This window comes from Octopus bimaculoides, chromosome 8, assembly GCF_046866305.1.
Source record: "Octopus bimaculoides isolate indiv1 chromosome 8, ASM4686630v1, whole genome shotgun sequence".
NCBI lineage: Eukaryota > Metazoa > Mollusca > Cephalopoda > Octopoda > Octopodidae > Octopus > Octopus bimaculoides.
In genome coordinates this window covers 17,177,671-17,202,707 of record NC_142935.1, presented here as the reverse complement: position 1 = coordinate 17,202,707, position 25,037 = coordinate 17,177,671, and the positions used below count along the sequence as shown (strand labels likewise).

Genomic DNA, 25,037 nt, shown 5'->3' with positions numbered 1-25,037 from the left:
CATAACTTGTATTGTCCATTCTCTCAGTTACCTGTAACTGATCGTTGTCTTTGTCACAGTCATTCTAAAATAGTTGATGATTGTTTTCCAAGTTCTTTAAAATATTGGCCATTTTTTATTTAATTATTCCATTTCTTCCAGAGCTGTAGACTGATAGAATTCTTAGAGTTCTAGACAAAATACTTTACAGTATTTCTTCTGACTCTTTACATTGTGAGTTCAAATCCTATCAAGGTCACCTTAACCTTATATTATTTCAAGGTTGATAAAATGAAGTGTTAGTTAAGTACCAGTTTTAATGGTATGGGCTAAACCTTCATCATCATCATTATTTAATGTCTGTTTTCCATGCCGGCATGACAGTTTGACCAGAGCTGGTAAAACCAGGGTCCGCACCAGGCTCCATTGTCTGTTCTGGCATGGTTTCTACAGCTGGATGCCCTTCCTAATGCCAACCACTCTACAGAGTGTACTGGGTGCCTTTCACGTTGAACGAGCACCAGTGCTTTTAACATGGCACCAGCATGAGAGGTTTTTATATGGCACCAGTACCAGTATCAATTTTGCTGTCATAAACTGATCTTGTGTACAGCAAGGTGCCTCTTCTTAAGATTTAAACAATTACCTTTGTGTATAAATATATATGTGAATAAAAGAGTGTGTGCATGCATGTGTCTCCTTTGTATAATCTCTTGTGTGTTCAACAAACTTATGTCTTTTCATTTATTACAGTGTGAATCTTTGTTCTTGTACGGTGTGATGCTGCTAGTGACTGATATGAAAATAGAAGGAATAATAAGAGAAAGAATACTTGTCAGCTATTACCGCTACAGGTAAGTGAAAATATGTCATAAAATGTTGCTTGTTTTTTAACAATGGAACATTTCTCTATCCCACTGGTTAACATGTTAGTCTGATGTAATCTGACCATTTACTCTTTTACTTGTTTCAGTCATTTGACTGCGGCCATGCTGGAGCACCGCCTTTAGTCGAGCAAACCCCCACCTCCCATCATCTCTTTAACTGCAGCATTCTGCTGCTGTAATTATATCTGGACAGAACTGCATGCTTCAACAGCTTTTCCCTGTTATCACTTATCCTGCTTATTGCCCGGAACTGTTTCACATGATATCCGTCCTTCATTCTTAATGCAGTCATCACTGTCTACATTTTACATCGATCTACCTTTTTAACCCTTAGCAGCATTTAAACTGGCCAGATTTGACCTCACTTACCTACCCTACAATGTCATTCTGAAAACGTACAAGTATATTCTCAAAATCTCAAAGCTATGAGATAATGCATGATTAATTCAAAACAATACAAATAAACAAACATCACATTTGACCGAATACTCTGAATGCTGACGGGTTAGACCACCAAATTGTCTCTTCTCCACAACCATACCATTTTCCCTTTCCCTATAACTCCTCCACACTCTTTCAAATTACCTAACCATACATCATCCCTGCCCCCCCTCTCTCTTTCTCTCTCTCTCTCTCTCTCTATATATATATATATATATTCATATCGTTTGTTCTCACTGTCCTGTCTTGTTTTTACTGTCTTGTTCTCACTGTCCTGTTCTTGTTTACACTTTCACCCTCTGCAAAAATTTCCAAATTTTAATTAATTTGCTTGTGGGAAGGACTGCTCCAACGAAGTCGCGTATTGTCCTTGCCTTCGAAACGCGGAGTAGATGGAGCAGGGACAACTGAAGAAGGGTAATATTTTTGATGTTGCATGTCTCGTTCCTCTGGTTGTTTTTTTTTTTTTTATTGTTCGAAAAAAAAGAGCCAGTCCAGGGACACTGGCAACGATCTCGCTCAAAAGTCCTTACACATGCCACGGGCACAAGTGCCAGAGAGGCGACGCTGGGCACAGGTGCCATCACAACAATAAAAATAAAATGTAAAAAATTATATTTTCCTGCCAGCCCAAAGATTTAATGTGAACATGAATATCAGTTACTCAATTAGCTCTCCCTTATATTTCTATCAAAGAGGGCATCAAAAGTCCTGGAGTTTATAAAAGTGTCAGATATGAGCAGGTCTTAACCTCATACACATTTATATGTATGTATAGCAAGTTTTTTTTTTTATCTTCACACTGGGGATGGAGAACACATAAAACATATCTATAACTGTACAGTTCTGGATTTGTTTGCAAAACTTTTTTTCATTTTCTTTTTTGTTATTTCCCTCTTCAAAATTTCAGTCTAAATTGTGCCAAAGAATTGTTCCTCTCAATGCCAGAAGTAGGCTAAGATAACTAAAATTAACCCAGACAGCACATAATGTCAGAAATTAATCTTGGAAACCACTGTGTATTGCTTAGCTCAAAATATTGGAGACGCTACTTCCGATGAAGTATGTGTCTGTTACAGAAATGGAGTGGTGGTGATGGTGGTGGGAGGTGGGGAGACAGGAGAATTACAGGGAGTGACAGGAAGAGAAAAAAAGACTTAAACTAATCTGTTCTGGATTCTTGCCAAGCCACCTAAGAATTAGCCACTAAAGTTAAGTGATGATCAATTTGTAATCAGGATAAATACTATAACAGAAAAATATGAATTTGAATATTAAGCTTGTTGTAAAAAGCACTTGTTTGTGTGACCATATATGTGTGTATGTGTTAAGTCTTATTTTTCCTTTCCTTTTGATCAGTTGCATATATTATACTATGTATCTGTATATATGCATTTGTGTCTATTTGTAGAACTTATTGTATGTATGTATTAGATGTATTTGTTTTTCTTGGCACAATCAGTAATGTTTTCATACAACCCTTTACATTCTGGGTTCAAATCTGTCAAAGGTGTTTTACCTTTCGTTTTTCTGAGTGTCATCTTAATTAAATACTAATCAATCACAAGGGTTAATGAAATCAAGTAACCCTTCCTTTTTCCTTCTCAAAGAAAAACTAGAATATCTTGCAAAAGGGTTAACGATGAATTTTTATTTGTTGAGATATTTAGCATTGATTCTATCTTGTTTCCAGTAAATGCATATTTTGGAGAGGTTTTTCTCCACCCCTTTATGTTTCATACTTTGTTTTTAATCCTTTTAGCATCATTAAAATAAAGTATCAGTCATGAGCAAGGTGTAAGGCATCAACTAACCTCTTCCCTTCATAGTTGCTGGCTTGTGCCTAAATCAGATGCAATTAATTTACCTTTAACCCATTAGCATTCAGATTACTCTGTCAAATTTACTCTTTACTCTCCTTTACTCTTTTACTTGTTTCAGTCATTTGACTGTGGCCATGCTGGAGCACCGCCTTTAGTCGAGAAAATCGACCCCACAACTTATTCTTTGGAAGCCTAGTGCTTATTCTATTGGTCTCTTTTGCCGAACCGCTAAGTTACGGGAACGTATACACACCAGCATCGGTTGTCAAGCGATGTTGGTGGGGACAAACACAGACATACAAACATATACACACACATACATACATACATATATATATATATACGACGGGCTTTTTTCAGTTTCCGTCTACCAAATCCACTCACAAGGTTTTGGTCAGCCTGAAGCTACAGTAGAAGACACTTGCCCGAGGTGCCACACAGTGGGAATGAACCTGCAACCATGTGGTTGGTAAGCAATCTACTTACTACACAGCCACTCCATACACACACACTCACACACGGGTTTTGTGTTTCTGTGTACCACTGTCTCAGCATCAAATGATTGTTGTAAATGAGCATCATTGTTATACAAGCGAGGTTGTTCATTTTAAGTCTTTGTGAAAAATATGTCTGATTATGAGGAAACATTACCTTGCTTTATTGGAAACAGGTGGGGACTAGCAACAGAAAAGATATCCGGCTGTAGAAAATCTGCCTCAACAAATTCCATCTGATCCATGCAAACATTGGAAAGTGGATGTTGAATAATGATAACCAATATGTCTTTCCTTCTTTTAAGAATATTGAGGTGTTAAAAGGAAAAGCTTATTATTTCTAGCAGGTTAAGTAACCATATGGAAGCCTCTTCTGTTGACTCACTTGATAGGTATCGGATTTTCTGAGAAAAATTTGCATGGATTAGTTATTAATTATTATATAATCATGCTCCAGTCTCTGACCAATAAGTGTGCTGCTTCCTCTCTCTCTCTCTCTCTCTCTCTCTCTCCCTCTCCCTCTCCTTCACATCTCAACTATGCTAGAGGCAAAAAAAAAAACCTCTCCAAAATCTGTATTTACCTAAAGATGAGATGGAATTAATGCTTAATATCACAAATTTGAATTCATCATTAAACAAGATTCAGTTGTTGAAACAAATGAATTACCTGCCCCTGAATTAACATAAAAGTTGATGAGCATTCTACAGACATGTACATTTAATGTAATTCTCAGGCAGAATCACTAATGCATAGTGTGTGCCTTTGAATAAAACAGATACAATCCATCAAACGCTACATGTTGTGCCAAGAAAAACAAATGCAATTCAATACACACATAAAAGAAGTCCCACAAATAGATATAAATATACGAGGGTGGGCTGAAAAGATCTAAGGCTGACTACAGAGGAGTGATGCTTGAGCTGTGAAATTTTGTGTGTAATTTTATATGCATTAATTTCAACTTATTAACTGCGTAGTTTCTTTCCAGGTAAATTGACGTTAGACTGTTCAAAGAAGACATCAAAAGTAACTAGTAATGACTTCTCTTGCAAATGGACAATATTTGGCATGATGGTGTTATCAAATACCTGCATAAAAAGCATTTAGCCTCCAAGGACATTCATGCTGACATAGTTACCACATTAGGGGATGATGCTCCAGTTTTATTAACAGTGCAAAAGCGGGTAGCTGAATTTAGTAGGGGATGACCTAAGGTCTGGACATCCTGCAACTGCTACCACCAAGGAAAACATTGATCATATTCACCACATGGTGCTGGATGACAGGTTGTTGTTGTTGTTGGCACTCCATCGCTTACGACTTCAAGGGTTCCAGTTGATCCGATCAACAGAACAGCCTGCTCGTGAAATTAACGTGCAAGTGGCTGAGCACTCCACTGACACGTGTACCCTTAACGTAGTTCTCGGGGATATTCAGCGTGACACAGTGTGACAAGGCTGACCCTTTGAATTACAGGCACAACAGAAACAGGAAGTAAGAGTGAGAGAAAGTTGTGGTGAAAGAGTACAGCAGGGTTCGCCACCATCCCCTGTCGGAGCCTCGTGGAGCTTTAGGTGTTTTCGCTCAATAAACACTCACAACGCCCGGTCTGGGAATCGAAACCGCGAGTCCGTTGCCCTAACCACTGGGCCATTGTGCTTCCACTGGATGACAGGTAATTGACTATAAATCAAATAATGAAGGCTGTTGGCATATCTCCTGAGAGAGTTGAGAATATTCTATACAATGAACTTGGCATGATGAAGGTTTTTTGTTCAGTGGCTGCCATGTCTTCTGAAACCTGATCAAAAGCACACCAGGCTGATCACATCACAGGATAATTCGACATTGTTTGAGGCAGATCCAGCTGGTTTCCTTCAACACTTCCTTACCCAGGATGAGTAATGAACTCATCACTTTGAGTCAGAGACAAAGAGACAATCCATGCAGTGAAAACACACCTCCTCACCGGCTCCAGAGAAGTCCAAGGTCATTTCATCTGCAGAAAAGGTGATGGCTTTAGTTTTTTGGGTGTGTAAAAGGCATTGCTTATTGACTATCTTCAAAAGGATCACACCATCAATGGAGAGTACTATACCAACTTGCTGGGGCAGTTACAAATGGCTATCAAGACAAAACATACAGGAAAACTGACAAAAGGGCTCTTGTTTCATCAGGACAGTGCTCCAGCTCACAAGTCTTTGGTTTCGATGGCTGTTTTGCATGACTGCAGCATTGAACTGATAGATTACCCTTTTTGTTCTCCTGATTTGGCCTCATCTAACTATCATTTGTTCCCTACCATGAAAAAACACTTGGCTTGGAACCAGTATCTTAGTGATGATGACGTTATATCTGCTGATTTTTTTGCCCAACAGGATGAAAGCTTTTTCTCTAATGAGATTGAAGCACAGCAATACTGATGGAAGAAGTGTGTGGACTACAATGGGGACTATGTTGAAAAATAAACCCCATTTGGTCACATTCCATGAGAGTCTCTTGGTCACCCTATAAACTTGACAGCTGATACTTGTATATATGCAGGTACATAATGTTATATACACAACCAATCAAAAAAACTCTTAACATATATATATATACACATACACATACATTCATAGATATATACATGCATGCATCTATCCATCCATTCATACACACACACACATACATGATGATACAAAGAAGCACTTTTTACATTCGTGATAGTCAGATTATATGGCTACTTGAGCTAGGTCGTACTGGGACTAAACAACATCAACTGTATGTATTGATTCATGTAGAATTAAGAATGCAAAGTGCAAAACGGAGTAGATTTGACTACATTGTTTACAAACAGTTCTGTCCAATTATCTTATTTATTCCCCCTGCCATTTCACTTCTTCAAGTTCTTTGTAGCATTATGATATTCATTTGAATTCTTCATTCTTAGTTTCAGATAAAACCCCACTTGATTTACTTTAATGAGTCTGCTGATTTCATATTCTAAGTACTTCACTAATGAATCTCAAGTATTTATTCTGCCAAAAACAAAGTACTCGTGTCTAATCAATAGCTTATATATTATCCCTTCCTCTTAAGAAAATGATTTTTCATATCAATAATCAGAGTCAATGTAGTTACGGTGAAGCTAAACTCTTTTATATGTATGTATGTATGTGCCTATAGCAGTTGTCTCAGGCAGTATACTGGCACAGTTATCAGTGTTGGATAGAATACCTCACTGTATTTGTTACAACTTTCTACACTCTGATTTCAAATCCCTCTAAACCCAACTTTAATTTTTATCTTTTTGCACTTGATAAAAAAAAGTGCCAATCCAAGGAGCTGGATTAGCAGTGCTATTAGAGTATCAGACAGAATGCTTTGCAGTATTGCTTCTAACCCTGCAATATCTGATAACAGTACCTGCACCACCACTCATCCAAGCTGTTCTGGTCCAAAGGCAGCAACCATTCCCTTTGATAATATCAGTAGAGTGAAGAGGTGAAATTTTCATGCCTGAACAAATATCAGTCTTCTGCAAAAAAAACAATAATAAATAAAATAAATTTGCCCATGCCTTTACATACATGTGCAGACACATGATTAACACTGACTAGCAGAGACCCCAGAATCTAACTGCCTATTTTGAAAAAATAGCTTCTTGTTCTCTCCCTCTCCCCACCTCATTATTTAATCATTCTGCAGAATGAATATTTTCTCTTTCTTGCTGTTCAGTTTTAAGTTTAACTTGGTTACCATATCAACAATTAATTTTGCCTTGTTTCTTAGATTCAATAAGATTTTCAAATCTTGTTATTTTATTTTATTATTTTTTTTTGTTTGTTTCATATCTGAATATCTTTGTGACTTTCATGCTATAGAATGTTATTTGCTACTGCAGAATTAGTGTCTAAGTGAATGGTTCATTTTTCATGTTTGCTTGGAAGCAGTTCTGTTAAAACCTGTGAGAATCAGTGGAAATGGCTATTATTTGAAGATTTATTTCAAAAATTCCTACTGCACTGTCAGTTTCAAATCCAGGTTCCAGAAGTGTGGACAATATTTATTTCGTTATTTTCCACAGGGGGCTAAACATAGAGGGGACAAACAAGGACAGACAAAGGTATTAAGTCAATTTCATCAACCTTAGTGCATAACTGGTACTTATTTAATCGACCCTGAAAGGATGAAAGGCAAAGTCAACCTCAGCAGAATTTGAACTCAGAACGTAATGGCAGATGAAATACCGCTAAGCATTTCGCCTGGCATGCTAATGATTCTGCCAGCTCGCCACCCTCGAGATGTGGACAATATTGACTTTGGACGTGTAAAATTGTGCTTATATTCTACATCAGTTTTATTTTGTCATGTTGTTGTTGTTTTAGTGTTTCTGCTGTTATTGTAGTGTTTTATCTGTTGTATAGTATATGAGTTGTGTATTATTATGTTTAGAGTGTGTGCTTTGTGGCTTGGGTTAGTATCAAATGGTGTGTATTTTATGTATTGTGTGGGTTGGGTTATAGTACACGTTTTTTGTATCACGAGGGGATTGTATACAATATGTGTTGTGTGGGTTGGGTTATATTCTTAAGTAGAGATTGTTAGAATATATTGTATGTGAGTTGTTTATCAATTTGTGGGATGAGGTGTGAATTACTAGTGCCTAGCATTGGATGTAGGTCATATATAACAATATTATTATCATAATTCTTTTTATTTATAGTGCACAAAAGACCGGCGCTGATGACTCTAATATTGATGAAGTCTGTAAACTGTTAAGAAGCACTGGATTTTCAAATGCTGCTGGAGCCAAGCGACCACCCAAATATCCAGAGTCATTTTTCGGGTAATGTTCATTATATGCACCACATTTTCTCTTAGGGATATTTTACTCTTAAAATTTGTTCCAATATTCTTTTATTCTTTTACACCTTATATGTTGAGACATTTTCTCCAATAAATATTGTAGGAAAGAATATTTTTTTTATCCAAAACATTCATACCTTATAAAAATGTGGTTTAATGTAGTATAAAAATATTTCTCACTGTTTCTTTTTATCAATTCTCTTCCTATACATATTTATGCATGAGCATGGCCGTTGCCAGTACTGCTTGACTGGCCTTCGTGCGGGTGGCACATAAAAGCACCCACTACACTCTCTGAGTGGTTGGCGTTAGGAAGGGCATCCAGCTGTAGAAACTCTGCCAAATCAGATTGGAGCCTGGTGTAGCCATCTGGTTCACCAGTCCTCAGTCAAATCGTCCAACCCATGCTAGCATGGAAAGCGGACGTTAAACGACGATGATGATGAGAGGGAGAAGAAAGGTTGAATCAGAAGTTCTGCAGTGATGCTAGTTGTTCTACAACCCTGGATTTAGAAATAATTGTAATTGGGGAAGTTAGTGTTGGTATGTTTAGGCACCGATCAATTCTTAATCCATATATATATATATATATATATATATATATATATATATAAACTGTGTGTGAGCACATGTTGTAACCTGTTAGCCTGTAACTCAGACAGGAAAGAAACAGATGACATGAGAGGAAAACTCACCATGATGGCAGATGGACATTAGTATATGATTGCTGAATGGTTGGATGGTGAGTAACTGATCATTCATTGTACAAACACACAAACATACATACCTGCATGTACAAACCTTTAGCCATTAGCCAGCAGAAACACTTGGAATGAGAATGGTTGTGAAGGGATATTAGCTCTATGTTTACTATCTCTAAAACTAGAATAAAAATAGTTTCATTATTCTTCCTCTTGCCAAGTTTTCTGCTGGTTCGTGACTTAAGACCTGTATGTGTGGCTCTGTGTGTATGTGTTGTCTATATGATGGTCAATCAACTATTCATTGTCCAACATTTTAACCAACTGTATGTTTTCTCCTCATCTGCTGTCTCAGCAAGTTCTTTTTCCATGTCATCTATCTGGTTATGTAACCCTTGTTAAGTCTATTATATTTAATATACATTAAAACTTCTGATGAACAGGCAAAATGATTTTTTATGATTTGAATATATATGTTTCATCTTCAGTGAGGTTTATGAAAGGTCCACAAATAGGGCAGCAACATCTTTTGATTGTTAGTCTGGGATTTGTGGAAAGTGATTTAGCACAGATAAGACATTTTTTTTTTGGAGGGGGGGGGGGGGGATTTTGATTGTTTTTGCTTTTGATTATTTTGTGTATTTCAAGTGCCTGTTTCATTCTTGGGTCTTGTCTCAGCAGTGGAATGACCTGGTGGATAATGTTGTAAACCTGTGTTTTGGGAGTTATGTATTGTAATAAGGATAGAGTATTGGGTATATCTGAAGTGTTTTTGTTCTTCATAGCTCTTGAATATCTATTGCATAGAGGATTACATAGGTTAAACAAAACTTACTGCCAGAAACAAACTGACTATTCATCGACAAATACAAATACCCACTACTAGACAGATCCAACTGAGTAGGTACATAGAAATATGTGCAAAATAGAAGTCCCCCAAATTCCAACACTTCCCTTTTTACCTTTGTTCCATCAATACCACAGCTCAAATATAAATAAACAAAAAATATATTTATATAAAAGTGCAAATCATGACTGAATAAACTTTAACAAAGTGCAAACCATTTGAAGGTAAAATAAACATAAAACAATGTTTTATGGGGTGTCTATTTACTTCTATCACGTCTATGTATATATATATATAACATGACCGCCTGACTGGCTCCCGTGCCGGTGGCATGTAAAAAACACCATCCGAATGTGGTCAATGCCAGTACCCTCCGATTGGCCCCTGTGCTAGCGGCACGTAAAAAGCACCATTCAACGTGATCGTTGCTAGGCCTTACCTTTCTTGCCTAGACTTATGTATGACAAATAGGTTTTCAAAATACCAACTCTTCCCACTTAACATTTATTCAAACAGGAATAAATAAAGAAAACATATTTACACAGAAATACAAACCACAACAATAACTTCCGTTACGCTAGTAATCCAGTTCACTATATATCAGCTGTGCTGATTCTGCCCATAAGAAAGGAACAAATAATACAATGTGGCTGTAGGTCATAACACCTGGGCAATGCATTGCTAGATTCTTTTTTTATATATTGTGAAAAAATTTTGTTGATAAGATTCTCTCCATGTGGTCAGTTGTAGTAAAAACATATATAATAAAAGAAGGAAAATGTATACAATTTATATATTTTTAGAGTATTATGATTGTCAACCGGTTTCACATCTTGCTAATCATGACATTGAAATTAGTAAAAATATTGCAAGTTTGTATTTTCTTGAGAAGTTTTTAGCCCATGTTGCTTATATATATATATATATATATATATATATATATATATATATATATATATATAAAATATATAGTTTTAGGGAAAATAACCAAGTTTCAAGAACTCATCGATGAAAATCCAAAATTTAATTTTAATTTTTTATAAATTGATTTTAATTGAGTTTTTATCTATAATTTTGGATTTTGTCCCTAATATTATTATATATATATATATATATATATATATATATAAAGTTGAAAAACATGGTCTGAAAGAAGTGGTGGCGACATGTGTCAGTGAAAGCAGTATAATAAAGTTTTGTGACTTTGGAGATATATTGGGATGTTGTGGGGAGAAAATGAGTGATCTGATGTTTTGGAGGCTGTCATTTTGTCTCAATGAGAAGCAAAAGATATTTATGAGCTGAAATATGTATTTGTGTGGGTGAGTGTGCATGCTTTTCTCTCTTCCCACTTGACTACCATTTCTATTATAATGAGGTTGAAGTGGTGGTAGTTATAGTAATTGTAACAACAGTGGTATGAGGGTATGCTGAAAAGTTTCTGGTTTTAAGGGTATCATGGAAGACCTGGTTGGAGGCCCCAACTTTCTGAGTTCTTTTACAGGACTTAAAAAAACTGAAGCATTGCTGCCAATAAGTGTGTGAATCTAATGGGGGCAATATGTTTACTAACATCATAATTAACTGATTCTCTTGTATTTTCTTTTACTCAATGTCAGGAACTTTTCAGCAACTCCTCGTACAGTGATGATGTTGATGTTAGTAGTGGTGATGGTGGTGGTGGTGGTGGTGAGACAGTGGTAGTGGCAACAGTGATATAATGATGATTGTATAGTGGCAGTTGTCACCATAACACCAGCAGTGGTATAGTGGTGCGGGTAATAGTAATAGGTACAACAGTAGGGTGGTACAGTAGTGGTGGGGTAGTGACAGTAATAGCAGCAAGAGTGGTATAGTGGTGGGGGTGGGGATGGGGTGGTTTCTCAGATTTGCACCTCGCATCATTCAGTATGTGATATTCTTTTTTGCGACAATGAATGATGGTGATGGCAGGGGCGGTGGTGAATGTGATAATGTGGTGATGGTAGTGGTTTTATACATGTTAGTGATGATAGTAATGGTGGTGGTAGTGGTGGTGACAGTGGTGGCGGCGGAAGTGATGGAGATAGCAATGGTGGTGGAGCAGCAATAGTGGTGGTGGTGGTAGTAGTAGTAGTAGTAGTAGCAGCAGCAGCAGCAGCAGCAGCAATAGGCTGATGATGGCAGTACACATGAAAGTGGTTGGTATTGATGAAAGAGACAACAGGGAATGGTGAAACAAGCATTAATGAAGCAAGCTGTTCTGGTCATGGCACGTGTGTGTGTATTGTGTGTGTGTGTGTTATGCCTAATGTGGTAGCTGAGTACTTACTATTAGTGTTTGGGTAGTAGTGATCATGATACTGTTTAGTTGTGGCTGGTAGTAGCAGCTGCAATGGTTGTTATTGTTGTTGTTGTTGTTGCTGTTTTGTTTAGCCTCAGGTCAGCCATGGTCAAGCAGCCGATGATCAAATGCATTCCTGCCATAATTATCCAGTTTTTTCCCCCTCCTCTGTTTGCAGAGAACCAATGACTTCTGAAGAAGGTGTTGTGTATGTATCAACTGAAGGCAAATTTGGCTGTTATTTCTAACAGATTGAACAATCACATAGAATCTCTTCTGTCTCATTGGCCCAAACAGCAGAGATAGTGGTGGTGGGCAGTAAGTGGTGGTGAAGAGGGTGGTACTGATGATGGTGGTGGTGATGGGGTTGTCGGTGGTGGTGGTGGTGGTAGTGGCAGTGGTAGTGGAGGAATAATCAATATTTTTGTTATGGTGTTGTTAGTGATGTTGGAGATGGGAACTGTAGACGTTACTTCCCTGTTGTGGATGGTGATTGTGATGGTATTGATGGTTATAGGGTAGCCCTTCTGTTGTTGATGATGATGATAGTGTGACTGTACTGTTGTGATGGTGATGATAGTGTGACTGTACTGTACTGTTGTGATGGTGGCAGTGGTCATTTTTGCGAGATTTTGGGTTCTTTTTTTTTTTTGTCTTTTTTTTTTTTTTTTTATGAAAATCTTAGTGAGGTGTATGGTAGGTAGAGAGGGTCACTAGCTAAAACATTTCTGTGTATCTTTGGAAGTATTCCAGGTCAGAAATTCGAACTGGTGCAGTGTGTTTTGTAACTGACAGGTGCATGTATTATGTGTGTGTGTATGCATGTATGGTATGTACTTGTGTACATGTGTGCGCACACACACACACACACACACACACATGCTCACATATATATATATAAACTATTGAAATGGACACCAATCCTATCAAAAGGATAGGAAAGTGCTGGACCACCTAGGGCAGTTGAGGAAATGCTGAAAATATCTGGTAAAGTAGGACATGCACTAGTCACTTCCATAATCAATCTGGTAGTGAAAGTAGAGAGAGGTTATTCTCAATGACTGGTGAATATCATCATCATCATCAAGAGTTACAAGAGATGCTGCAGAAAGAAGCAGCTACAGATGGCATCAAAGTTAAGTTACAAAAGTAATAGAAAGAGTTATGTAAGATCCAATTAGAAAGAAAATTAGCTTAGCTAAGATGAGCGATTCAGGTTTGGACCACTAAGGCCCTGTTCATAGCATAACAACTACAAGGGACGTTCTTAAAGAGTAAGCTATTGTAACTAGTATTCTTTGGCCTGAACAAGGGCTTTGATAGTGTACCATGTTGTATCTATATTTGTGTGTGTACATGTGTATATATATATATGTGGAGATGCAATGGCCTAGTGGTTAGGGCAGCGGACTCACGGTCATAGGATCGTGGTTTCGATTCCCAGACCGGGTGTTGTGAGTGTCTATTGAGCGAAAAACACCTAAAGCTCCACAAGGCTCTGGCAGGGGATGGTGGCGAACCCTGCTGTACTCTTCCACCACAACTTTCTCTTACTCTTACTTCCTGTTTCTGTTGTGCCTGTAATTCAAAAGGTTAGCCTTGTCACACTGTGTCACGCTGAATATCCCCGAGAACTACATTAAGGGTGCACGTGTCTATGGAGTGCTCAGCCACTTAATTTCACGTTAATTTCACATTAATTTCACGAGCAGGCTGTTCCGTTGATTGGATCAACTGGAACCCTCGACGTCGTAAGCGACAGAGTGCCAATATATATATATATATATATGAGTAACTTCTACGCTGTAGTAGAGGAAACATGTTCTTTGTCTATCTCCTTAACTTCGTGGAGATTTTAAGTATAATTATACCAATGTGTTCATCTGTTCTAATTTAATTAAATTCTATGTCTTTGTGCAGCCGAGGATTGCTCTGCATTTTAAATTGATGTAATGATTGCATTGTTCAATTAAATGGAGTTGCATGAAACGTTTGTACTGCATTACCTCTGGATATCCTTGTTGCTTATTTTGATTATATATATATATATATATATATATATATATATATAAGGTGAAGTATATTTGTCACTTAAATGTGGCTGACCCCTAAGGGTGGATGTTACTGTTGCTTTTAGCCCCAGGAGAACATCTCCTCCAGCTGGCTATTGACACCACACATCTGTGTCCTGTCTGTATTTGCAAAGGGAAGTCATCCTTCCCATCTTGATCTGCGATACGTACGGACTCGAGTTTCTGGGTATTTACCCGTCCTCAGCGTACGACAATCGCCGACCTTCGATGCGAAAAATGTCCCGATTAATAGCCCCAACCTCACAAATGAAGATGAGAAATGCCTAAATAAAAACAACAGGACCAGCCTAAACTTACCACTTACGTACGTTCTTTTGTAGGAAAAAAGTTGACACACACAATTACTTTGGGTTTAAATACTGGACATGGACACTTTGACCTTTATATTGTCAAAACAAAAGGATTAAATCCAGCATTACCAAAAGTAACAAAAATACTGTCACACTTTGTGCCTACCTAATAAAAGAGAAACACCTACAGGTTGTTCACAAAGTTCTACATGCATGAATAAATTCTAAGCAATAACATAACCCCAAATTTAATCAATGAAATTTTTTTCAAAACATCATTCCCATAACAACTGATTACAGAGACCTAATTAGCACCCTACTCAAATCCACTCACCCAAATTTGATTTTAACTCATCAGTGACTATATAACGGCAAGACTAATTCTAATGCACTGCAGTTCGACGATGGCTTAGCTGGCCGAAACTTCAAAGTTACTGTCAATAACATTCTTGTATAAGAATAACAAATTTTTACTCAGCAAAATTATAGAGTAACTCATCAGAATAATGTAAAATTGTTTTCTATTATAGCTGAGCATAAAAACAATCATTAATATAAATAGCTCTGTTCCAACTTGAGTGCTTTCGTGATGTTAACAAATTATAAAAACAATTATAATGTCACAAGGATAATTCGTATTCTTCAAATAGTTTACCCATTACGTGGTTCAATAAATAAATACATAAATAAACAAATAAGGAAAATGTATGCATACTTATATACACATAGATGAGAGTGCCAGTGAATATAATACAGTATACATTCCTACATACATTCACTCACGCTCATATATATTTGAAAAATATGAATTATCCACATGACATTGTAATTGTTTTTATAATTTCTCTGGAACTATCCAGGGAAATACCATTATCACTAGCATATATATATTTATAACCCCTCGATTTATAAGTACTTTGATAAGTGCTAACATATGAAACTCTTGGCCCTTAAGTCACTCTGTTGCTGTTGTAAAATATCAATAAAAAATATGTATAAACTCATGTTTCAAGATTTATTTTTCATCGCAACTGTCCGATGAATGGGAACATGAAACTCTGAGTAACAGTCTTTTCATAATTTTGCAACTTTAAGAAAAGCATATTACTCTAACTTTGGTATTTGAGTACTATTCTTTCCCACCTGGTTTTGCATTTATGTGCTCACCTGTGTATGTATGTAGATATATATATATATATATATATATATATATATCATCATCATCATCATCATCATTTAACGTCCGCCTTCCATGCTAGCATGGGTTGGACGATTTGACTGAGGACTGGTGAAACCGGATGGCAACACCAGGCTCCAATCTAATTTGGCAGAGTTTCTACAGCTGGATGCCCTTCCTAATGCCAACCACTCAGAGAGTGTAGTGGGTGCTTTTACGTGTCACCCGCACGAAAACGGCCACGCTCAAAATGGTGTCTTTTATGTGCCACCCGCACAAGAGCCAGTCCAGGGGCACTGGCAACGATCTCGCTCGAAAACCCTACAAAGGCCAGTCAGGCGGTATATATATATATATATATATCATCATCATCATCATCATCATCGTTTAAAGTCCGCTTTCCATGCTAGCATGGGTTGGACGATTTGACTGAGGACTGGTGAAACCGGATGGCAACACCAGGCTCCAGTCTGATTTGGCAGAGTTTCTACAGCTGGATGCCCTTCCTAACGCCAACCACTCAGAGAGTGTAGTGGGTGCTTTTACGTGTCACCCGCACGAAAACGGCCACGCTCGAAATGGTGTCTTTTATGTGCCACCCGCACAAGCCAGTCCAGGGGCACTGGCAACGATCTCGCTCGAAAATCCTACAGGAGCCAGTCAGGCGGTACTGGCAACGGCCACGCTCAAAATGGTGCATCTCATGTGCCACCCGCACAAGAACCAGTCCAGGGGCACTGGCAACGATCTTACTTGGCTTGCCGGGTCTTCTCACGCACAGCCCATTTCCAAAGGTCTCGGTCCGTAGTCATCGCCTCGGTGAGGCCCAATGTACGAAGGTCTTGCCTCACCACCTCAGCCCAGGTCTTCCTGGGCCTACCTCTTCCACGGGTTCCCTCAACTGTTAGGGTGTGGCACTTTTTCACGCAGCTATCCTCCTCCATTCTCACCACATGTCCATACCAGCGCAATCGTCTCTCTTGCACGCCACAACTGATGCTTCTAATGTTCAGCTTTTCTCTCAAGATACTTACACTCTGACGGGTATTCACATTGACATTACACATCCAACGGAGCATACTGGCTTCATTCCTTGCGAGCTTACGTATGTCCTCAGCAGTTACAGCCCATGTTTCACTGCCATGTAGCATGGTTGTTCGTACGCATGCGTCATATATATATATATATATATGTCTGTACGTATTGTCGTCGTCGTTTAACGTCCGCTTTCCATGCTAGCATGGGTTGGACGATTTGACTGAGGACTGGTGAAACCAGATGGCTACACCAGGCTCCAATCTGATTTGACAGTGTTTCTACAGCTGGATGCCCTTCCTAAAGCCAACCACTCAGAGAGTGTAGTGGGTGCTTTTACGTGTCACCCGCACGAAGGCCAGTCAGGCGGTACTGACAAAGGCCACGCTCATCTCGCTCGAGAAACCTCATGTGTCACCCGCACAAGAGCCAACCCAGGGGCACCAGCAACGATCCCGCTTGAAAAATCCCAGAACCCCACACAAGAGCCAGCTCAGCGGCACCGGCAACGATCTCGCTCGAAGAAATTTCATGTGTCAACAGCACAAGAGCCAGTCCAGGGGCACTGGCAACGATCTCGCTCGAAAGACTTCATGTGTCGCCCGCACATGAGCCAGTCCAGGGGCACTGGCAACGATCCCGTCTCGCTCAAGGCATTTCATGTGTCACCCGCACAAGAGCCAGCTCAGCGGCACCGGCAACGATCTCGCTTGAAGAAATTTCATGTGTCAACAGCACAAGAGCCAGTCCAGGGGCACTGGCAACGATCTCGCTCGAAAGACTTCATGTGTCGCCCGCACATGAGCCAGTCCAGGGGCACTGGCAACGATCCCGTCTCGCTCAAGGCATTTCATGTGTCACCTGCACAAGAGCCAGCCCAGGGGCACCGGCAACGATCCCGCCCGAAAGATTCCATGTGTTACCCGCACACGAGCCAGCCCAGGGGCACCGGCAACGATCTCGCTCGAAAGATTTCATGTATATATATATATATATATATATACATATAATCATCAGCATCATCGTTTAATGTCAGCTTTCCATGCGAGCATCGGTTGGACGATTTGACTGAGGACTGGTGAACCAGGTGGTTACACCAGGCTCCAATCTGATTTAACAGAGTTTCTACAGCTGGATGCTCTTCCTAACGCCAACCACTCAGAGAGTGTAGTGGGTGCTTTTACGTACCACTTTCACAGGAGCCAGTCCAGCAGCACTGGCAACGATCTTGCTCGAATGTCTTTTCACGTGCCACCAGCACAAGTGCCAGCAAGGCGACGCTGGGCACAGGTGCCATCACGATTTCGCTTCGCAAGCCAAGTCTAGTGTCCAATGAAGGAGATGATGTTGCTATATATATGTATGTATGTACAAATTAGTGGACAAACATGAAAATAGCACACATTTAGTTGAAGCAGTAAGTCATTCATATCAGTTTGATTCATCTCTACCTGTTTTTAAAGTTATAGACAAAGATTTGCAGCTATATCCCCAAATGTATGGATATACTATTTTTAGCTCAAGCAAAAAGGCAGAAGTAACTTTATGCACACACACAAACACATGAGCACGTGTGTGTGTGTATGTGTGTGCATCAAATTATTTCTACTTCTTCACCTGGGCTAAAAACTGTTGTCATGTTTACATTCCTAGTGACCATTACATCCTGTGACTCAGTTTTGAAGCTGAGTGAAATAAGAAAAAATCCATTACTTGAAGGCAAACAAGTTGTAAAATATTGCCTTAAGTAAATATCCGCCTAACCCATGTCAGTATTGAAAAGTGGCTGTAAAGCAAACAAATTAACAAATGAATTTTATAAATAAAACATATAAATAAAAAAAATTACTTGAACTGAAAGATAGCAAAATGCAGGACTCAATACCAATTCTGTCTCTGTTCTGTTTTTTCCAGCCGAGTTCCCATTAACAATATATTTATCAGTATGGTAATTGGCCGACTTCGTTCAGATGACATTTACAACCAGGTGGCTGCGTACCCACTTCCTGAACACCGGTCTACTGCTCTTGCTACCCAAGCTAGCATGTTGTATGTGATTCTTTATTTTGAACCAGAGATACTCCACAACCAGCAAGCCAAAATGAGAGAGATTGTTGATAAATATTTCCCTGATAATTGGGTGAGTATCTTTGTTGTTTTCTTGTTGATCTTAATCATCAGTGCATATCATTAGTTAAACCAAACCATTTGGCTATCAAGACATTTCAGATATATTAATCAGTTATATCATCATCATCATCATTTATCATCAGTTTTCCATGCTGGCATGGGTTGGATGGTTTGACCAGGGCTGGCAAGCAGGAGAGCTGCACACGGTTCCAGTCTGATTGGACTTCGTTTTTACAGCTGGACCCCCTTCCTAATGCCAACCACTTTACCGAGTGTGCTGGGTGCCTTTTACGTGGCACCAGAACAGATGCTTTTTACATGGCGCTATCACAGGTGCTATTATGTGGCACTAGCACTGGAGCTTTTTATATGGCCCCCAACATGGGTGTTTTTATGTGACACCAGCACAGGGCTCTTGTAGGTCAATCCTCATCAGCAGGGACAGCTGCATTAACACATCTGCTGCGGAGGACAGTTTGTCATCTCCTCCATAAAGCTCAGTGTCCTGAGGTCATCCTTCCGTACTTTGTCCCATGTTTTCTTGGGTCTCCCTCTTCTACAAGTTCAATACACACACACACACACACACACATACATATATTCTTTACTCTCTTTTACTTGTTTCAGTCATTTGACTACAGCCATGCTGGAGCACTGCTTTTTAGTCGAGCCAGTCCAGCGGTACCGGCACCGAACTCGCTTGAATGTCTTTTCACGTGCCACTGGCACAAGTGCCAGGAAGATGATGTTGGTAACAATCACGCTCAATGGTGCTCATTATTACTTCCAATTCCAAATCCTTCACTCCACCTCCCTGTATCTGTGTTAATGTTTATATTCTGTGTCTTCACATGAAATCATTTGCACAAAAACAGTGACATTATGTTGGTATTACTTGTTAAATTATTCTCTAGCTCTGTACTTTCGAAGACAAGTGGAATAAAATATTTCTTATTTGAAGACAGGTAAAGGTAAGAAGTGCATCCAGCTTTGAAATAACACCTCGGCTTGCGAAGACCTGTTGGGTCAAGCGAAAGCGAAATCGTCATGGCACTTGTGCCCAGCATTGCCTCCCTGTCACTTGTGCCGGATGGCATGTGTGAAGACATTCGAGCGAGATCGTTGCCAGTGCCACTTGACTGGCTCCTGTGCAGGTGGCACGTAAAAGACACCATTTTGAGCGTGGCCGTTGCCAGTACCACCTGACTGGCCTTCATGCCGGTGGCACGTAAAAGCACCCACTACACTCTCGGAGTGGTTGGCGTTAGGAAGGGCATCCAGCTGTAGAAACTCTGCCAAATCAGATTGGAGCCTGGTATAACCATCTGGTTTCACCAGTCCTCAGTCAAATCGTCCAACCCATGCTAGCATGGAAAGTGGACGTTAAACAACGATGATGATGTCGGGGAAAATGTGCATAAAACAAAAGCTTGGTGCATGCATGTATGTGGTGTAGTAGTAGCAGCAACAGCAGTGGCAGCTCTGGAGGAAGAGGTAAAATCAGATCCTAGGATGATGCGCCTCACAGATGAGATGACACAAGACTGAGCTGAGCAATGAATTCCTATACTTACAAGCCATCCAATAGATACTGATTTCAAATTTTTTTTTTGGGGGGGGAGGGAGTTGATTACATCAACCCCAGTACTCAACTGGTATTTATTCTACTGACCCCCAAAAGGATGAAAGCCAAAGTCAGCCTCTGTGGAAATTTGGCTCAGAACTTAGACAGACAAAATGCCGCTAAGCATTTCACCTAGTATGCTGATGGTTCTATACCAGCTTGCTGCCTCAAAGACCATCCAATAGGTATTAAAGTGATGATGAAGAATAGAAGAATAATCACATATGCACACACACACTTATTTCTTTTTGGTTAGCCCCACTGTGTTACTTCACATCTTATATATTCAACCTTTAATATTTATAGAAATTATTTCAACTGTTTATTCTGTCTAGTGGTTGAATTATTTTTCGTTCGCAACTGCCACACACATTTTCTTCATAATCGAAGTTGTATTGTATTGATATATAATAGTGTCCTCAATTGTTAACACAATATTCGGCTGACTTATGAATGAATTGTAAACAAAGCAAACTGACAGACTTTAATCAATACATATATTGTCTTAGTTTATCATCTGTTAGCTCTGAATGGTTATTATAAAACCTCTTCTAAGTTAATAAATATTGAGGTAATTAATTTAATGTTATATAGGATAATTAACTGTAGAGCATTGTTTACAGGGATAAAGTCATCACTATGGGTTGGCTAAACTATAAAGTGTGTGTGTGTTTGTCCTTTTTTTTTTCCTGTTGTCCTTTTACTTGTTTCAGTCATTAGACTGCAGCCATGCTGGGGCACCACCTTCAAGAATTTTTAGTTGAATGAATCAACCCTATCACTTTTTTTTTTTGTTAAGTCTGGTACTTAATCTATCGATCTCTCTTGCCACTGAACCACTAAGTTACAGGGATGTAAACCCATTTTTTTCCCATCTTGGGTTTATATGCCTAAATATTAGAAGGGCATCCAGCTGTAGAAACCATGCCAAACCAAACTGGAACTTGGTGCAGCTCTCAAGCTTACCAGTTCTATTCAAATCATCTAACCCATGCCAGTATGGAAAGCAGACACTAAATGATGATGATGATGTATACATATATATGGCACATAAGATACACCATTTTGAGCGTGGCCGTTGCCAGTACCGCCTGACTGGCCTTCGTGCCGGTGGCATGTAAAAGCACCCACTACACTCTCGGAGTGGTTGGCATTAGGAAGGGCATCCAGCTGTAGAAACTCTGCCAAATCAGATTGGAGCCTGGTGTAGCCATCTGGTTTCACCAGTCCTCAGTCAAATCGTCCAACCCATGCTAGCATGGAAAGCGGACATTAAACGATGATGATGATGTGTGTGTGTGTGTATATATATATATATGTATGTATGCCTATACACACACACGCATATACCAACTGATGTAGGACCTACCTTTATATTCAATGCATTGACATTAAATTTTCATAATTCATGCAAATTTGATACACTCTGTCAACTAAAGGCTAATGTCTGAATAAAGAGCTTGTATACTAAGGGAGACAACAACAGTGTAAATGCCAATTCAGTAGATAAATCTCAATGTTTAATCTTCACTCTTGAGTTATCAGACCATGAGCTCCTTGCGCTAAACCTAAAGAACAATCAAATCAGAACAGATGTATTAGCCACAGCCTAAAATGCTATATATAAGCAGAATTAAGGATCCACTTACCAGCTGTGCACGGCCTCACCATGTCTTCAGTTGGTTATTCTGAAAACATTTCCTTTAAAATTAAATTAAAGTACATTTTTCAGACAATTTTATTTAACATTCTGAATATCATCATCATCATCATCATCTCCTATACTCGGCTTTATTTTCATTTTCATATTACTCTTTTACTCTTTTACTTGTTTCAGTCTTTTGACTGTGGCCATGCTCGAGCACCGCCTTTAGTCAAGCAAATCGACCCCAGGACTTATTCTTTGGAAGCCTAGTACTTACTCTATCGGTCTCTTTTTGCCGAACCGCTAAGTTACGGGGACATAAACACACCAGCATCGGTTGTCAAGTGATGTTGGGGGGGACAAACACAGACATGCAAACACACATATACATATACATATATACATATATACGACAGGCTTCTTTCAGTTTCCGTCTACCAAATCCACTCACAAGGCTTTGGTCGGCCCGAGGCTATAGTAGAAGACACTTGCCCAAGATGCCATGCAGTGGGACTGATGAAACTGAATACAAAAAGTTGATGGAATTATTGGCAACTAGCAGTTCTTTCCCAATCTTCCAAGCAAAGAGCAAATTATATGGCATTTGTGTATGAGGCCTGATGTTTATTAGCAAAGGTTGCACAAATATTGGAAAGATATGATCCAAATGTGTCATATCAGTGTATGGGAATGATGGGACACTGGTAAAGGGAGTGAAAAAAAATTGAGCATCAAAGCAATCAGAAAATCAGATATAGCATGCAAGAGAGTAGACAGTGTTAGTGTAGACATGTAATACATATGAGGATTGACAGTTGGGTGAAAAGTGTCAAATGATACAGAGAAAAGGTTCCTGCTAATAAGGAAATTGAAACAGATGGGAAAAGTGAGGTCTGATGTTAGAATGCAGTTCCTTAAAGAAAGTATGAATGACTGGGACAATTTGTGAAATGCAGTTCTGAAAGAGACCCATGTAATTCACACCAGCAAGGAAAAATGCACATAAAGTGATAAATGATGAGAGATTTTCTGCAACTTATTCCAGGTTGTTTTAGCTTGTTTACATCAGTGGTTCTCAACCATTTTATATTTCTATAATTAAATATTACTAGAAATTGTATTTTAAAAAATTGTTATAACATTTTGTGTATTGTAGAACTATGGCCAATTTTTTGTGCCTAATTTGTAACATCAAAATTATAGGTGGACTCCTGTTGAGAGCAGCTGTTTTACATCCATCTCATAGTTCTTAAAGCTTCACCTCCTTGCTGTTTATCTTGTAGTAACGCCTTGTCCCATGCGCATGCGTGGAATTCAACATCTAAACGTTCCCGCTTTTTTCAGTCTCTTATCTCGCCGGCCGGCGGAGAGGTTGGACGTCCAGCCCAGAGCTCTCTCACAGAAGGCGTCTCAGCAACCAATTCATGGCTGCCTATTTCCTCCGTAAATAAATATTGTTGTGTTGATGGTTCGGAGTCAGCATTTCGTTGTTTCTTTTGAATTTAATATAGGAAAGCGGGTGTACACCTAATGGTGTATAACCACTTTCCTATAATCTAATGTTCACTTTTCCCTTTTTATAATGTTTTCAGATAATAAGTGTCTACATGGGTATAATTGTGAACCTAATTGATGTCTGGTCCCCTTACAAAGCTGCAATGATTGCTCTGAACAACACTCTAGAGCAGAGTAATATTAGGGAACAGGTAAAACTTCTTTGCTTTGGTCATTTTAATGTTTTCTTTTGGTATAAATACCTTCACTAAACGGAGGACAATTATTAGTTGCTATCAAAATTGGCAAGTAGATAGGTGCATATTGAATACAAGATATAAACTGGTTTGTTATTTTTTTGTTTTTGCTTTGTGTTCCTTTTTCCATGCAATGTTACATAGAACTATTTCTGTGTTTTGCAGTTGAAATGTTCTTTCAATCATGAAAGAAGAATGGGCTCTGTTATTGCCTTTCATATAACCTGAAGTAATGGGAGTTATGTACCTTTTTCCGCAGCACAATGTAATAGTTTTAGTTTGAAATCAGAACCATACATTTAGTAGTCTGCCACAGAGCCTGTATAGTACTCTAATCATGTAAGATTAACTGTTAGACTATGTTTTGCTGAAGAAGTTTAATAACAATGAAACATGTCTGAATTTGTCTCTGTTCTGCCAAAGATCAGACTTATTCATACACACAAACATACACATGTACACACACCATATATTAGTTTTAATTTAAATTACTGAGTTGTTTCCCTTGCCTTTCTTGTTCAGAATTAGTCATTAAAATAATGAGTAGTTCTTTTCACCAGAGGTGATCTTAAAAGTCACTAAACTGTCTTAATTCACTCATTATCCTTTTACTGCAGAACACAGATGTATCCGCTCTAAATTCTCTCTCTAATCTTTTCAATCCAACTGGAAATCAGCCAAAATATGGAGAAAAAGTTGGTAGTGGCAAGAAATTCATAATGATGAGCATAAATGGAAAGATGAACATCAATTTAATGTTGAGTCAAACAATGAAGTAATGGCACATTACATTTAGTCCAGTGGTGTTATATTGGTTTCAAATTTTGGCACAAGGCCAGCAATTTTAGGAGACAGAGTAAGTCGATTACTTGAACCCATAGTGTTCTGGTACTTGATTTTATTGACCCCAAAAGGATGAAAGGCAAAGTCAACCTTGGCAGAA

General features: G+C 38.8%; 1 protein-coding gene across 3 annotated transcripts in view; it reads left to right on the top strand.

Moving 5' to 3' along the window:
* Positions 1-25,037, top strand: part of LOC106869244 (WASH complex subunit 5) — a 170,406-nt gene that overhangs the window by 93,486 nt on the left and 51,883 nt on the right. For all 3 annotated transcript variants that reach the window (XM_089356151.1, XM_089356153.1, XM_089356152.1), the window contains 4 exons: positions 733-833; positions 8,336-8,458; positions 18,859-19,084; positions 23,936-24,049. In XM_089356151.1, the coding sequence (XP_089212277.1) occupies positions 733-833; positions 8,336-8,458; positions 18,859-19,084; positions 23,936-24,049 (564 nt within the window). The remainder of the gene's footprint in view (positions 1-732; positions 834-8,335; positions 8,459-18,858; positions 19,085-23,935; positions 24,050-25,037) is intronic.